Source organism: Anolis sagrei, chromosome X, assembly GCF_037176765.1.
Source record: "Anolis sagrei isolate rAnoSag1 chromosome X, rAnoSag1.mat, whole genome shotgun sequence".
Taxonomy (NCBI): Eukaryota; Metazoa; Chordata; class Lepidosauria; order Squamata; family Dactyloidae; genus Anolis; species Anolis sagrei.
The window spans coordinates 67,397,111-67,415,170 of record NC_090034.1 but is presented as its reverse complement, the minus strand read 5'-3'; the positions used below and the strand labels follow the sequence as shown (position 1 = coordinate 67,415,170).

At 42.9% G+C, this 18,060-nt stretch overlaps 1 protein-coding gene across 5 annotated transcripts in view; it reads left to right on the top strand.

Annotated features, from left to right (window-relative positions):
• The window catches only part of CSMD2 (CUB and Sushi multiple domains 2), a 984,984-nt gene that overhangs the window by 650,121 nt on the left and 316,803 nt on the right, over positions 1 to 18,060 (top strand). For all 5 annotated transcript variants that reach the window (XM_067473669.1, XM_067473670.1, XM_060784605.2 and 2 more), the window contains one exon: positions 7,886 to 8,212. In XM_067473669.1, coding sequence (XP_067329770.1) covers positions 7,886 to 8,212 — 327 coding nt within the window. The remainder of the gene's footprint in view (positions 1 to 7,885; positions 8,213 to 18,060) is intronic.

The following is an 18,060-nucleotide window of genomic DNA, read 5'->3' as shown; positions in this document are numbered from 1 at the left end:
ATAGTAAAGGTTAACACAACAACATCAAAAAAGCAGTTAAAAGCACATTATACAAACATATCAAGTCAAAAACAATCATTATCATAGACGTGCGCCTCAGCAAACAAATCAAAATCAGAATCCGTAATCATAATCCTATATACCAATTCCTATGTTCAGTTGTACCATCTTACTGTATTTCATTGCACTATTTAGCCAAACGCTTGTTCGTAAAGCCAAGTCTTGACCTTCCTCCGGAATGCCAGCAGTGAGGGGGCCTGTCTGATGTCCACAAGTAGGGCGTTCCACAGCCGGGGGGCCACCACTGAGAAGGCCCTGTCTCTCGTCCCCGCCAACCGCACCTGCGATGCGGGCGGGACCGAGAGCAGGGCCTCCCCAGACGATCGTAATGTCCTAGTCGGTTCATAGGAGGAGATGCGTTCAGAGAGGTAAGTAGGGCCAGAACCGTTTAGGGCTTTATAGGCTAAAGCCATCACCTTGAATTGTGCCCGGTAGCAGATTGGCAGCCAGTGGAGCTGGCGCAACAGAGGAGTGGTGTGCTCCCTGAGTGCCGCTCCTGTTAGCAACCTAGCTGCCGAATGTTGGACCATTTGAAGCTTCCGAGCAGTCTTCAAGGGCAACCCCACGTAGAGAGCGTTGCAGTAGTCTAAGCGGGATGTAACCAGAGCGTGGACTACCGTGGCCAAGTCAGACTTCCCAAGGTATGGTCGCAGCTGGCGCACGAGTTTTAACTGTGCGAATGCTCCCCTGGTCACCGCCGAAACCTGGGGTTCCAGGCTCAGCGATGAGTCCAGAAGGTGGGACTGAGAGCAGGGCCTCCCCAGATGATCTTAATCTCCGAGGTGGTTAATAGAGGAAGATACGTTCGGACAGGTAGACTGGGCCTGAACTATTTAGGGCTTATAGGCTAAAGCCAGCACTTTGAATTGTGCTTTGAATGATAAATTCCCCTATAGTATGTATCGTTGTGCTAGTCCCTACCACCCTGCATAGGTTCAGCATTTTGGATAAGCAGGAGGAAGCTAGGTGATTGGTAATGTATTCAACAAACAGTAGACAGTATCAATTAAAGCACCACTTTGCTTTGGGAAACCAATATATTGTGTCAGCTGAACTGTGGCCAGAGTTCCCTCTAAGGAGGCTCTGTATCTGTGGCTGTGAATTAAACATTTTTTTCTTAGTTGCCTTTAATTTTCCACCATCTGGGAGATGTGAAGGAGCAGGATGAGGAAGAACCCTTTACAATCCAAAAGTGTTGCATATCCTGAGGCAAGGCATGGTTATTCACCTGCTGTATGCAATGGTCTCTATTCTGTCCACTGTTCCCATTGTGTACAATGCTGTTGTGAATAGTTTTCTGATGTATCCTCTTATAATTTGTTATTTATTTTTAGAGTATATACTCCTCTCTGTAGCATCACAGGCTCTCAGAACTGCTTACATCAGTGGTTCCCAACCTTTTTTTGACCACTTTGATCAGAGACTACTCTCCAACATTAGTGCCAAAGGGGCTATGAATCAGTTTTTGGTCAACTTTAGATTCGGTTTGGGGTGCTGATTCAAAAGATTGCATTGGATAGACCACGTCAGCTCTAGTTTCAGATACAGAACATATGCCATCCAATAGTCGCCTTTGCTCACCCACAGAAAACCATATTTCATAATCTAGAGCCGCAGACCTTATTTTAGATCTCGTGGCCCACTGGTGGGCTACGGCCCACAGGCTGGGAACCACTGGCTTACATTGTTGGGTGGACAGATCCCACCCTCAGGCTTACAATTTAAATAAGACAGAACACAAGGAAAAGGGAATGGCAATGAAGGAGGGTATTGAAGTTCAACAGTGACAAATGCAAGATACTCCACTTAGGCAGAAAAAATGAAATGCAAAGATACAGAATGGGGGACGCCTGGCTCGAGAGCAGTACATGTGAAAAACATCTTGGAGTCCTCATGAACAGCAAGTTAAACATGAGCCAACAGTGTCATGTGGTGGCAAAAAAAGCCAATGGGATTTTGGCCTGCATCAATAGGAGCATAGTGTCTAGATCTAGGGAAGTAATGCTACCCCTCTATTCCGCCTTGGTTAGCTCCAGATCAAGGTTCTGGAGAACAAGCCCTATGAAGAGCGGCTTAAAGAGCTGGGCATGTTTAGCCTGAAGAAGAGAAGGCTGAGAGGGGATATGATAGCCATGTATAAATATGTGAGAGGAAGCCACAGGGAGGAGGGAGCAAGCTTGTTTTCTGCTTCCCTGGAGACTAGGACACGAAACAATGGCTTCAAACTACAAGAAAGGAGATTCCATCTGAACATGAGGAAGAACTTCCTGACTGTGAGAGCCATTCAGCAGTGGAACTCTCTGCCCCGGAGTGTGGTGGAGGCTCCTTCTTTGGAAGCTTTTAAGCAGAGGCTGAATGGCCATCTGTCAGGGGTGCTGTGAATGCAATATTCCTGCTTCTTGGCAAGGGATTGGACTGGATGGCCCATGAGGTCTCTTCCAACTCTATGATTCTATGATTCTATAATTCAATGAAGTCAAACAAGCACTGCTTCTTATAGTCTCCCTCCAGGGACAAAGCAATGGCAGTTGGGATGGAGTGAGCATCTTTCATTTACATGTGGGCCAAGGCGTGATGGAGCTGTGACTGCCCTGTCTTCTCCCACTCCAAGCCTATAGCCAGCATGTTTCCTGTCCCCCCTTTCCTACTGTTTGCAGGAATGTGCCTCGTTGGCATTAAAAATAGCCAATGCACAATTTACATTACAGTGAGTAAGCATCCCAAATTTAGCAAACATTGGCACGTAAAAATAGACAATGGTAATCCCAGTCTAATTTTGCTGGTAACTAAAATAAGCGCTCCCCTTTTCAAACACCAGCGACAGCTGGTGGCTTCCATATTAACAAGACAGTAAATCTGTTCTGAGCTTCAGTTCAGATTTTAAAAGGCCCTATCCAAGGTACTGAACCTTAACCATTCCCAAGGTGTTTTTTTTTCCCAGTGTGCTTGATAGCATCTTTAAAGTCAGCACTAAAATCCAGAGCAAGGTCACTGCCTCCACAAATAGCCTCCACTTGAAAGGGGAATATGGTTCTTCCAGACACCTGAGCTGATCCATCCACTATAACTGCCACTGCCTTGGCCTCTGAAGGACAGAAGAAGAATCATAGAATCATAGAATCTAAGAGTTGGAAGAGACCTCATGGGCCATCCAGTCCAACCCCCTGCCAAGAAGCAGGAACATCGCATTCAAATAATCCCCGACAGATGGCCATCCAGCCTCTGTTTAAAAGCTTCCAAAGAAGGAGCCTCCACCACACTCTGGGGCAGAGAGTTCCACTGCTGAACGGCTCTCACAGTCAGGAAGTTCTTCCTCATGTTCAGATGGAATCTCCTCTCTTGTAGTTTGAAGCCATTGTTCCTCGTCCTAGTCTGCAGGGAAGCAGAAAACAAGCTTGCTCCCTCCATAGAATCATAGAATCATAGAATCAAAGAGTTGGAAGAGACCTCATGGGCCATCCTGTCCAACCCCCTGCCAAGAAGCAGGAATATTGCATTCAAATCACCCCTGACAAATGGCCATCCAGCCTCTGCTTAAAAGCTTCCAAAGAAGGAGCCTCCACCACACTCTGGGGCAGAGAGTTCCACTGCTGAACGGCTCTCACAGTCAGGAAGTTCTTCCTAATGTTCAGATGGAATCTCCTCTCTTGTAGTTTGAAGCCATTGTTCCGCGTCCTAGTGGCTTCCTCTCACATATTTATACATGGCTATCATATCCCCTCTCAGCCTTCTCTTCTTCAGGCTAAACATGCCCAGCTCCTTAAGCCGTTCCTCATAGGGCTTGTTCTCCAGACCTTTTATCATTTTAGTCGCTCTCCTCTGGACACATTCCCGCTTGTCAATATCTCTCTTCAATTGTGGGGCCCAGAATTGGACACAATATTCCAGGTGTGGCCTAACCAAAGCGGAATAGAGGGGTAGCATTACTTCCTTAGATCTAGACAAGAGGAAAGCAGAGCTGCAGGAAATCAAGACAGTATGACACCACACAAAACTATATCTACCACCAATACCACAAGATAATTTAGAACTAGGATTCAAGGTCTTTGAGGGAATGGGTGAAGTAGGCAACCTTATTGGGGGGTCAATTTTACCAATTTTTAAGTGATAGTTCTCATGAAATTTGAGTTTATGGAACTGAGAGTTACTGTCTGCAAGTGGATATAGCAGATTCCCATAGATTGGTGGTCTGCCCATTTGTCTACAGCAGTAGTGTCCAACCTTTGTTCCTCCAGGAGTTTTGGACATATTGTTTATTAGTATTTACTGTATTTGTATAGCGCCTTTCTCAGCCAGTTGGTGACTCAAGACACTCCCAGAATTCCCAAGCATCGGACAAGCTGGCAGAGGCTTCTGGGAGATGGAGTCCCAAACACTCGAAGGATCAAAATTTGGACACCCCTAGTCTACTGAGGAATAAGTAGCAGAGCTCTGGTTTGATAAGTAGACCGAACACATACTCTTCCTTGTTATTGAGGTAGTCTAGAACAGTGGTTCTCAACCTGGGGTCCCCAGATGTTTTTGGCCTACAACTTCCAGAAATCCCAACCAATTTACCAGCTGTTAGGATTCTGGGAGTTAAAGGCCAAAAACATCTGGGGACCCCAGGTTGAGAACCACTGGTCTAGAATCACATTGGCTTTTTTAGTTGCCACATCATACTGTTGACTCATGTCCAGCTTGTGGTCTACTGAGAAGTCTAGATGCCTCCTAGAAACACAATGACAACCAGGTTTAAAATAATATGATAAGAGCTTGGAAGGGCTTTGGAAATATTAGGATCTTAGAGCTGTGGAGTTGGAAGGTACAACAAAGATAATGTTATCTGACCAGTGTAGGGGCCCACAAATAAATAATCCCTGACAGATGGCCATCTAAAGTCCAACCCATCCTCTGTCCTCCTCCCAATCCGTTAGCATTGAAGATAGAGGAGAGAAGTATATATGTGGATTTGTTGATGTCATTGCTGCATTGCCAAAATCTTGTGGGAAAGGGAAATACTGTTTAAATAAATGCATGCCCCTCTATAAGAACCCTCACATTCATCTTCTACACTAATTTTGATAATGCCTCTCCAGTTATTAACTTAATTGCTTTCCGTCAGGCTCGTTTACTCCAAAACTCTTTAAGCAAGCTTCCAGCAAAATATCACAAAAACATTAATACCATAACCATATAAAACTATTAATATAAAAGCATCTGCCATAATTAAGGGAGCCTTTGTGTGGCAGGGAAAAGGGGATTATCAATTGTTTCAATTTGTTTGTCGTTGCTAAATGGGTTCAGCCATTTCCAATCTTGTTCAAACTCTGGCTGAATAAACTTCTCTTAATTTTTATGAACTAGGGTTTTCTTTTTAAAGAACAACTGATGTTGAGAAAGTTGTGGCATCATTTTCCAATGGCAATGGGAAACAGGATTCCAATGGACTGAAAAGTTAGGGTTTGCAAAAGTTTTAAATCAATGTATTTCCTGTTATCCAAATCCCTGGGAATAAATGGAATTCTGTTATATACTTTGGTTTCATTCATAGATAGATAGATAGATAGATAGATAGATAGATGTGGGCGCAGTGGGATAAACCGCTGAGCTTCTAAACTTGCTGACCAAAAGGTTCAAATCCGGGGAGCAGGGTGAGCTCCTGCTGTTAGCCCCAGCTTCTGCCAACCTAGCAGTTCAAAAACATGCAAATGTGAGTAGCTCAATAGGTACAGCTCCGGCAGGAAAGTAATGGCACTCCATGCAGTCATGCCAGCCACATGATCTTGGAGGTGTCTACGGATAACACTGGGTCTTCAGCTTAGAAATGGAGATGAGCACCAACCCCCAGAGTCAAACATGACTGGACTTAATATCAGGGGAAAGCCTTTACCTATCTTTACCTAGATAGATAGATAGATAGATAGATAGATAGATAGATAGACAGATAAAGGCAAATGTTCCCCTGACATTAAGTCTAGTTGTGTCCAACTCTGGGGTGTTGGTGCTCATCTCTGAGGTAGACACCTCCAAAATCATGTGGCCAGCATGACTGCATGGAGCACCATTAACTTCCCGCAGAAGTGATACCTATTGATCTACTCACATTTGCATGTTTTTGAACTGCTAGGTTGGCAAAAGTTGGGGCTAACAGCGGGAGCTCACCCTGCTCCCCAAATTCGAACCAGTGACCTTTCGGTCAGCAAGTTCAGTAGCTCAGCAGTTTAACCCACTGTGCCACCAGGGGGCCAGATACATAGATAAGGACAGAGTGATTCATAAACTCTTTGTGTCCCACCATACCCCCTTAAAGCTATGGGAACTTCTGGCAAATATTGATCATAGAGTCACCCTGGATGACCCGTACATTCCTAGAGAAAATATATTGATCAGATGCACAAATAATCAAATTTGCAAAAATTAAACCTGCAAGTGTAAAATCTGGCTGTATACACAAACTTTGCAAACAGTTTATCCTGTTGCATTGAAAATGGATTTTGGTCACATAGACAAGTGTGGAATGGGAAAAAAATGACCGCAAACATTTCAGTGCCAGATACAATTCACTTTTTTAAAAAGGAAATGAAATTGGGGGAAAGACCATTTTTTCAGCTTAGTTCAAAAACTGCTTGGCCTTGTACCACAGGTTAGTAGTCCTCCCTCTATTGAATCATATTTTATCATGCTGGCCACCTATATCTCCTGTTCTCCAAAAAAGAAAATGTATTGTAGAAGTTACCTCTCCCAACGCCTTCCCCTGGGCTTTAAGTGAAGTGAAGCGGGTTAGGCTGTCAGCTGGCGGAGGGATTATTGTACCATGAAAGACAAAACATTTAGACACATCCTCATAGGTATGGAAGGCTCATACCTGCCCTGACCTGACCTCTTTTCCACCCGATGGGAATTGCTCCAGAATGCTCTCCTCCTTTGAATAGGTTTTATTTGTGGGTTTGTTTGGAAAGAAAAGTCATTTCTATTGCATTCTGTGAGGATAGCTGAGGGAGAAATATAAGGGAGTTTTATATCTGTGCACAGTTTTGTTTCTTTGTTTTTTAACTCATGAGTTTAAAAGGCCATGAGTTCGAAGCCAGCCCGGGTTGGAGTGGGTTTCCAACCAATTGTGTAGCCTGTTGTCGACCTTTGCAACCCAAAAGACAGTTGCATCTGTTAAGTAGGAAAATTAGGTACCACCTTAAAGTGTGGGGAGGCTAAATTAACTGATTTATGAGGCCATAAAAGAGATTCCAGCAAAGCACTCCAGCAAAAAGCATGCGGGGAATGCGGAAGTACTTCATCAGTGTCACAGATGGACGATGAAAGCGACAGCTCCCCTGGCGGTCAGAAAAAGTTAAATAGCCTCTGTGTATGTCTGTATATGTTGTAAGTCAAAAATTGGCATTGAATGTTTGCCATATATGTGTACACTCTAATCCGCCCTGAGTCCCTTGCGGGGTGAGAAGGGCGGAATATAAATGCTGCAAATAAATAAATAAATAAAATAAAAGAGAGCTAAATGGCATTTCCTCTCTCCTCCTCCTGTTTTTCTTTGTAATGATGAGAAATTGTGAATTTGCATGCAAGGCTGCACCATAGCAGTGATACAGTGAATATACTTTGGATTTTTACCCAAAATAAATAGCCCAAGGAGCTGAATTCGGACTACAAAATGGGCTTATTATCTTAGATAGCTCCTTCAAAGTTCAGACTAAAACTCAGAGTGGGGCCACCACCTACTAGCATGGAAGTGACTAGCTGTTGCTGGTGAAAACTCCTTGAGCTGGAAGCATCCACAGCAGTGTGCATCGTGACTGATGTCCTTTGTGTTGTGATTGTTTTCTCCTTGCAGTTTCCTGCTTCTTCAACTTCACCACCCCGTCTGGGATTGTGCTTTCCCCAAACTACCCTGAGGAATATGGTAGCAGCCTCCACTGCGTCTGGTTGATCATCGCAAAGCCCGAAAGCCGCATCCACTTGGCCTTCAACGATTTTGACGTGGAGCCTCAGTTTGACTTTTTGGCTGTAAAAGATGGTGGAACGGCTGAATCGCCTGTCTTGGGAACCTTCTCTGGGAGCCAGCTTCCTTCTTCTCTAACTAGCAGTGGACATGTCACTAGACTGGAATTCCAGACCGATCATTCTACTGAGAAACGAGGCTTCAATATTACCTTTACCAGTAAGTAGGCATAATTTGACTGCTTTAGCTGTAATATTGTATGGGTCCATTGTTCGCTTCTTCTTTGTCTTCATATTTAGAGTGTTTTCTTCCCACCATTCAGCTGAAGGATTCCCAAGTTAGTTTGCAAATCATTAATTTGGCACTTCTGTGCTCTCTGTTGCAAAAAAGACAACCAAAATAAGACAAAAGGTATTAAGAAAGGGGGATAGCAATGGGGAAGACCTCTTTACACAGGCCTTTTTTCACCCAGTTCTTCCATTTGTTGATGGGGACTGCCAAGTGTCATCAGACAACGTTGACTTGGCCCTACCCACATTCCTTCCGAATTGGAGGGGAAGTGTTACAAGACACTTCCTCTTCCACAACCAAGAAGGAAATGTTTTTCGGGTCGCTCTGATGGAGCTACCCACACTTTCCTCTCCATTTCCCCATATGATGAGGGTGGGGCAAAGTGTGTTGCTGCCCTTTCTCCCATATGATGGGAACAGGGACACACTTTTGCCCATTCCCATCATATGATGGGGGAAGGAGGGTGTGCACACAGGGTGCCAAAAGCCAGCCCATGCACCTTCCCATTCACCAGTGACTGCTGGCAAAATGGCACTGCCCTAGGGACCATGTGAAGATTTCCTAAGTCCAGCAGATCTTAGCTACTCTTCCCTCCCTCTGAGGCTAAAGCAATGGCACTTGGAACATGGAGAAAGGGCCTCTCACCAGCTACTTGGACAAGGCATGATGGATGTGCCCTTGGCTGCTCTTCTGTTCCTCAGATTCCCTTCTTGTTCTTATTATAATTCTTATTGTTGATGCTACTTAAAGTGCAGTCCTCAAGGCCTGGCAGTATTGATACTTGCTACTGGAAACTGTACCAATTTTTAGGTCAACCTAGAGCAGAAATAGAAGATGAGAGTGGGAAATCTAAATGTAATTAATTATCAGTTTCTAACACTGGTGTTGCACCAGCAGGAGACTCAAGTTAGGACTTGGCTGCAGCCTGCAGCAAATTCAAGTGGGAATTGCATTCAACAGACATTGTTCAAAACACATTCCCTGGTGAGTCATTTCTGTATACTAACAAGAGTCTGCAGAAAAAAGTAAATAAGATGATGAGAGGTCCATGACCAGAGCTTTAAAATATAGGCCAAGATCCTGCATTAAACACATACTTGAAACATGGCAATGCTTCTCCATTCAGCTCTGGAAACACACCTTAAAAACCAGTCAGTTGTCCTGAATGATGGAGGTTTATACTGCTGATGATCAGGGTGTTTTGGCAGAACATGACCAGCCCCTTCCGCTATGAAGCGAACCTGTAATGAGACGTTATGACAGATCCCCACAAGGTTTAGCACCTTCCATAGGTCCTTTAAAATCCAGACTAACACCCAGAGAAGGTTTAAAGGAGCAAAATGTATTTATTTATTTATTTATTTATTTATTTATTATATTTATTTATCACCTTTCTCACCCCCGGGAGGGGGGTGTGTGTCTCAAGGCGGTTTATGACATACTAATGGCAAAAATTCAATGCCAACATACATACATGTGAACATTTAAAAAAATCATAATAACTAAACACTAACATATAACTATAAATTAAACCATTAAAACATTAAAACCATTAAACATGAGGCATAAACAACATTTAAGCATTTAAAAAGCATTAAAAGCATCTTAGAATAAATATTAAAATCACATAATCCAAATCCTCACCCCTGCTTCTACACATTCTGACCTTTTGGCAGGAGAAGCTTAGTAACACCATCCAAAAGCATATTTCCATCACTAAAAAATACCACATGACTTTTAAGTGAGTGTCACAATTACATTTGACACTGCAAAGCAATTACAGTATCCTAAGTCTAATTTAGGACACCATAACTACTACCTAACCAGATTTATTTATTTGTCGTGTCAGTATCAACCAGAAAATTGTATTACATTTTAAACATTTTTTTAACAAACAGACAAAACAGAGTTTGCAAGCTTGGTAGTTGATTAAATGTCCTTTGACCAGTATCTGGCCACTTGGAGTGCCTCTGGTGTTGCTGCAAAGAGGTCCTCCATTGTGCATGTGGCGGGGCTCAGGTTGCATTGCAGCAGGTGGTCTGTGGTTTGCTCTTCTCCACACTCGCATGTCGTGGAAGCAACCAGAAGTGACCTAACCAGATGCCAGCCATTGCCTGTTGATGCATTTGAGGACAGGGATTGCAATCCATGAAAGCATATGCTGTTGTTGTGCACTGGCATCAAGTCAGCATTGGCTTATGGTGACCTCATGAATGAGAGACCTCCAAGCCACTCCATTCTCAATAGTCCTGCTTAGGTCTTGCAAAGTCAAGGCCATGGATTCCTTGATTGAGTCCATTCATCCATAATACAGTCTTCCTCTTTTCCTATTGTTTTCTGCTCTACCAAGCATATATTGTCCTTTCAGTAAGTCATATCTTTTCAAACCAAGAATGGGCAACTTGGAAGTCCCGGAACAGACTCAGAAGTGGAGTGGGCAGACCAAAAGACAACTTGACAAAATGGCACTACCTAGAAGAATCCTCCACCTTGTGCAACTGTGGAGCAGAACAAACAACTCCACATCTATATGCTTGTCCGCAATGTCCTGCCTCATGTACAGAGGAAAAATTGTTGGAGGCTACAGACAATGCGGTTGCTATTGCCCGTTTTTGGTCAGAAGATATGTAGGCATGTGTAATCCTTCTATTTTTATCAGTTTTATACTAATTTATGCAATGCTTTGGATACAAAATAAATAAATAAATATCTTCTTATGATGTAGCCAAAGTATGATAGTCTCAATTTAGTCATCTTGGCTTCTAGGGAGAGTTTGAATTATTTATTTGATTTACTTTAGGGCCCATTCAGTAGTCTTTTTAGCTACTATCACAAATCCATGAGTCATAAAGATTCCACAAATCTCCTTGTTGTTGCAAAACATTAGCACAGCTAATGTTAAACCCCTGTGCCAGCAGGACTGAAGACCGACAGGTCGCAGGTTTGAATCCGGGGAGAAGCGGATGAGCTCCCTCTATCAGCTCCAGCTCCTCATGCGGGGACATGAGAGAAGCCACCCGCAAGGATGATAAAAACATCAAATCATCCAGGTGTCCCCTGGGCAATGTCCTTGCAGACGGCCAATTCTCTCACACCAGGAGTCACTCCTGACACGACAAAAAAAAAAAAAAAAAGCACAGCTGCAACAAACTAATGCAGGTCCTCCTTTGGAAACAATTTCTATATACAAAGTTGCTGCAGATGACATTTTCCTTTCCTTATTACATGCCTTTCATAATTGCCCCTTTGATTAACTGCTAAAAACTCTTTAAATTCTGTCTACATATCTCATTATCACACCTCTTTAAACTCTTCCCCCAAAGTCTTTTGGTAATAACTAAATTTGTAGTTGGTTTAACCTTGTGTGGAATCCTTGATTTTCATCACACACCTGATTGCTTTCCTACTTTGCAAGGTAATGAGTTGGCTGGCTCTGGAAAAAAGTCTAAAGCGACTACCCACATTTCCTAAGAAAAGGCTGAGCTTGGAAATCATGATTAGATTTTTTTTAATAGAGGAAAATAACACCAAGCAAACAATATATCCAGCCTACCCACTATTCCCTCAAGGGATCCTCAGAAGGAATTGTAGGTATATAGCTACAATTAGGATACACTTCATAGAGTTCAGCCATGCACACAGACCCATAAGAGCAGACAAAACAAATTCATGGGAGACAAAGAACCAAGGGCGAGGAGGAAACAATGGAAACAGATATTAAGAAAAGGGGACAAGAAAGGACACAAGCTATTTATCAGCTCCTTTTCTTCCACTGACAGCTGGGCTGCTGAGCTGAATGTCCTTTGCTGCCACGTCCAGCAGCAACGCACCTTAGTAGTCCATCCTCTTGAAACAGAGGCCATAAAAAGTGGCAGCAGAAATAACATCTCCAATTAACAGAGAGCTTAAAACAAGGCTGAACATATGGTGTGTCCAAAGTCCTGCCTCAAAAGAAACATCTTCACTAGACAATCACAATCTGTTGGAAAGAATGAGGTGTTCAATAGGTGAACCTATCACAGGTTGTCTTTTGTTTTGGGTTTTTCTTTTGTTTTGTTTTGTTTTTGCAATTTGTTCAGAGCAGGTTTGCCCTTGCCTTCTGAGGCTGAATGTGAGTGACTTCTCCAAGGTCACTCAATGGGCTTCCATGGCTGAGCAGAAATTCGAATTCTGGTCTCCAGGGTCCTCATCCAACACCCTAACCACCCTACCACACTCGCTTCCATGTAGAAGAATGTGCATATGCAATTAAACATGCACAGAAATGTGCATGGATATTTGTATGCACTCCTCAAAAAATCCCACAAGGCTGGACAGAAGGGAAAATGTAGCAAAGTTTGGGAAGCAGTAAAGCTATTCATCTATAACTTTACCGCTATAACTTTACTGGAAAATATACATCTATCTTTAGGAGAAGAGAACTTCCTGGGACTGGGTTGCTTTGAGTTTCCCGGGCTGTATGGCTATGTTCCAGAAGCATTCTCTCCTGACATTTTGCTTGCATCTAGGGCAGGCATCCTCAGAGGTTGTGAGGTCTGTTGGAAACCAGGAAAATGGGGTTTATATATCTGTGGAATGTCCAGGGTGGGACAAAGAACTCTTGTCTGTTGGAAGTAGGTGTGAATGTTATGACTGGCCACCTTGATTAGCATTTAATGGCCTTGCAGTTTCAATGTTTGGCTGGTTGCTACCTCTCAAGCCACAAGACTAAAGACAAAGATCCACCCAGAGGAAAAGTGTTCTTGCCATACATCAAGGGAACCACTGACCGCATGGAGAAGATGATGAGGAAACACAACCTACAAACTATCTACAGACCCACTTAAAAACTCAAACAAATGCTACACTCAGCAAAGGACAAGAGGGATACTTTCACCTCTGCAGGAGTCTACCATATACCATGCAGCTGTGGACAAGTCTACATAGGGACCACCAAACACAGAGCCCAGACACGAATCAAGGAATATGAAAGGCACTGCAGACTACTTCAACCAGAGAAGTCGGCCATAGCAGAGCACTTGATGAACCAACCTGGACACAACATATTATTTGAGAATACAGAAATGCTGGACCACTCTAACAACCACCATGCTAGACTATACAGAGAAGTCACTGAAATCCACAAGCATGTGGACAATTTCAACAGAAAGGAGGAAACCATGAACATGAACAAAATCTGGCTACCAGTATTTTTTTAAAAAAACAACAACTCTAAAATCAAAACAGTAAATAAAGAATAATACTCAAAAACTGGGGAATTCTAGACAAGAAAAAATCAGGGCCAGCTAATCACCTCCCAACAAAGGATCCCCTAGACAGCAACCAGCCAGACCTTGAAACCTCAAGGTCATTAAATGCTAATCAAGGTGGCCAATTGCAACATTTACACTTGCTCCAAACAGACAAGAGTTCTTTCTCCCACCCTGGACATTCCACAGATATATAAAACCCCATGTTCCTAGTTTCCAGCAGACCTCAGAACCTATGAGGTTGCCTGCCAGAGATGCAGGTGAAACTTCAGGAAAGAATGCTTCTGGAACATGGTCATACAGCCTGGAAAACTCACAGCAACCCAGGGATTCTGGCCATGAAAGATTTCAACAATACTTCCTGGGACTATTTCCATGACCCTTGGTGCCACAGGTTCTTCAAACTTCTTCATTTTTCTCTACAACTAGAGTGAGATTTCACTCCAAAATCTCCCAAAGGAACTTTTAAAGAACATATCCCTGTTTCTTGCACTCAACTTAAGAAAAATCCAGGCAAATTTTGTTATAATTTTTTTGACATTTTTATCAGTCCATGTGGCCCCTGGAGGATCCTCAGAAAGGAAAGGTAGCACCCAGCAAGCCATACTTGTTGATCCTCATTTTGCTTCAACATGCAATTTTAATATTGCCTTTTCTTCTTTCCCAACAAAATGCAGAGCAGCCTGCAGTTATACGTGGTGACATGAACTGCAGATTCATAGCAACCCTACCTTGAGTTTTCATAATATCCTGGCATGAAACATCATGAGAAATGTTATGTTAGGGTTAGGGCAGGGGTGTCAAACTCATTTTCATTGAGGATCGCATCAACTTTATGTTTACCTTCAAAGGGCCATTGAATCCATGGATGGAGAATCCATAGATACAGAATGCCAACTATTTAGTTTTTATCCAGTTTGGGTCCCCAGATGCTATTGAACAACAACTCTGATACTTTTTGATGAGCTGCCATGCAGGCTGTGGATAATGTGAATAGCAACCCAACAGCGCTTGTGGCTCTGAGGTTAGAAGAAGGTTAAAGGGCATTTTAACATCAGATATCCTATCCACAAGCCTTGTATCTGAATCCAAACCCTACTCTCCTAACTAAACAGAACTACAGCCTTCCAGATATTACTGTATCTCAACTCCCATCAGCTTTAGTCCCACTGTCTAATGATGAGGAATACAGGAGTTGAAGCATCTGGAGGAGGGCCACATAAAATGATGAATTCAGCCCATGGGCCTTGAGTTTGAGACATGTATGTTAGGGTTTAGGGATCAACAACAGTTTGGAAACTTATTGCTTTCTTTGAGGACATTTACCTGCAGCTGTGAAAAAATCACAGAACCCTGATTAAGTACCACCAAGAATCCTCCTTGAATGAAACCTTCTCCCTCAAATGTACTGTACTCCTTTTGAGTGCTTACAGATGTTCCATCAGAAGGCATGAAGCAAAATAGACCAAGAATTATTTTGAGATCCTCCTAAATCTGAGCGCTTTGTCGCCCAAGTGACTGCCAGCTTCCCATGGCAACTGGCTCTTGTGTGCTTTTCTATAATTTTCCACGGCACGAGAGTACGATGGCTTGGCAGGAGTGATGAATGGCCTTTGTTATAACAGTGGTTAACAGCTCTGTAAAATTAATAGTATTTCTGGCTGGCAACTGCAAACTAGCTATTATTAAAAATAATTTGCCGTACCGGATTAGGGGACAGGTTCATCAAAGTCAGCTAACCTGTGGGGTGTCCTTTTTGTGTTTCTTTTCTTTTAAGCTCGGGGCTTAATACCTGGTGTTTAAGAGTGTTGATGTGGAATTTGTTCATTAGATTAGGAGAAGAAGGTTATTCAGGGTCACAACATGGGTGAGTCGTCTAGCCAATCTGAGCATTGGTTAGAAATTCAGATAACTTTGGAGGGAGACTGTGTGTCAGGCACAAAGAAATATTGTATACCTTTTGGGGGTTTGTTTGTTTGTTTGTTTTTGTTGTGTCAGGAGCGACTTGAGAAACTGCATGTCGCTTCTGGTGTGAGAGAATTGGCCGTCTGCAAGGACGTTGCCCAGGGGACGCCCGGATGATTTGATTTTTTTTAATCATCCTTGGGAGGCTTCTTTCATGCCCCCGCACAAGGAGCTGGAGCTGATAGAGGGAGCTCATCCACCTCTCCCCGGATTTGAACCTGCGACCTGTTGGTCTTCAGTCCTACCGGCACAGGGGTTTAACCCACTGCACCACCGGGGGCGCCCACCTTTTTGGGTAATATCTCCAATAAGACTCATGATCATGGAACTCTGAAGTTATGTGAGTTTGTGGCTGGATCTACACTGTGATACAATTCAGTTTCAGAATGCAGATTAATAGCATTGAACTGGATTATATAAGTCTACACTTGCAGTTAATCTGCATTCTGAAACTGTGTTATATCGCAGTGTAGATCCAGTGTAAGTCACCCACAGCACCATCCATGGCATCTTTAAAAACATAAATAGGCCAAATTATGTAAAACATGTAAAGTGTAATAAACAAGTTGAGGTCTTCTACTTCTATTTATTTATTTATTTACAGCATTTCTATTCCGCCCTTCTCACCCCGCAGGGGACTCAGGGCGGATTACTATTTACACATATATGGCAAACATTCAATGCCAATTTGACATACAACATATACAGACAAACACAGAAGCTATTTAACTTTTTAACAGAGGCTATTTAACTTTTTCTGGCCGCCAGGGGAGCTGTCGCTTCCATTGTCCATCTGCGACACTGATGAAGTACTTCCGCATTCCCCGCATGCTTTTGCTGGAGTGCTTTGCTGGAGTCTTTTTTTTATGGTCTCATAAATTAGTTAATTTAGCCTCCCCACACAAGGTGGTACCTAATTTTCCTACTTGACAGATGCAACTGTCTTTCGGGTTGCAAAGGTCGACAACAGGCTACACAATTGGTTGGAAGCCCACTCCAACCCGGGCTGGCTTCGAACTCATGACATTTTGGTCAAAGTGATCTTAATGCAGCTGACACTCAGCCAGCTGCGCCACAATCCCAGTGCTATTTTGGCTAACAATTTTGGGAATTTGCTAGGTTCTCCAGGATGACTGCATGGTAGCTTCAAGCAGAAGTTTGTTGTAGAATCATCAAGAGCAGTGGTTCTCAACCTGTGGGTCCCCAGATGTTTTGGCCTTCAATTCCCAGAAATCCTAACAGCTGGTAAAGTGGCTAGGATTTCTGGGAGTTGTAGGCCAAAACACCTGGGGACCCACAGGTTGAGAACCATTGATCTAGAGGTTATAGGAAATTCCTAGAAAGAGCGTATTCTCTGATACGTTTGGGGGGGGGGGGGCTTAGTGCAGTAGTTCTCAACCTGTGGGTCCCCAGATGTTTTGGCCTTCAACTCCTGTGTGACGTAATGTAAAATAACCCATATGTAGTTCATGTTTTATCAGCCCACACACTGCCTTGCCAGAGAAAGAAAATATGCCACACAGGTGAACAACAAAGAACAAGTAGTTTATTCTTCTTAATTCAGAACAACATAAATTCAATATGATCAATTGCTTCAACTCACACAATGTCCTTTTATGAGAGGATTAAAATAGTCTTTCTTTGTCCATGTTGAATAAAGTCCTTCAGGAGCTCATGAAGCAAGGGTACACTCCAAACTCTATCTCTCTCTGTTTCTCTCTTCAAACTATCTCTCTGCACTTGCATAGCTCAAGCCTGAACAACAATGCAACAGTAACCAAAAGTCCCAGGCTCATCGATCCAGCCTGACCAATCAGCTTCATGCATCTTATTTTACCATCAACACACACACATTGATTCCTTGCATGCTCCTACAATCATAACAGCTGGTAAACTGGCTGGGATTTCTGGAAGTTGTAGACGAAAACACCTGGGGACCCACAGTTCGAAAACCACTGCCTTAATGGTTGACAAGAAATGTGGTGGAAAAAAACTATTAAAATGCTCTTGAAGATGCTACCGAAAGCAACTAGAAAGTGTTGTTCTTTATACAAGAAAGAGCTTTTACTCTTTCTCACTATTTTATTTTTGAAATGTGACTTCATGACTCCTTAATTCCCCAAAGAAGCAACTTATTGCAAGGTAAACTGTGCTACTGCTAACTTTTTAAATTTGTGAACTCTGGATTTCTTTTCCCCTTCTGTTGTTTTCTGAGATGGATTTTCGTAAGCTGTCTCCATCCATTATAGATGTTTGATTTGTAATTTAATATGGAATTTGTTTCCAGGTGCTATTTGAGGTTGTGCTGCTTTTCCTCTGCAAGCCTATTTGTGCTTACATTTATCAAGAAGGACAGGGTATAATTATATTAAAGAAAATGATATATGGATAATATAGTAGGGTCTATTTTTTGAGGCTCACCCTTATTCCTTTTATCTGTGGCCTTGGGCCCACAAAGAGTCAGTCTCACTGTATCTTTCAGTTCCACGTTGGGGATGTTTTGGAACTGGCAGAACTACTAACTGAAGTCATGGTCAAATTAATACTGTTTGTCCCCACTTT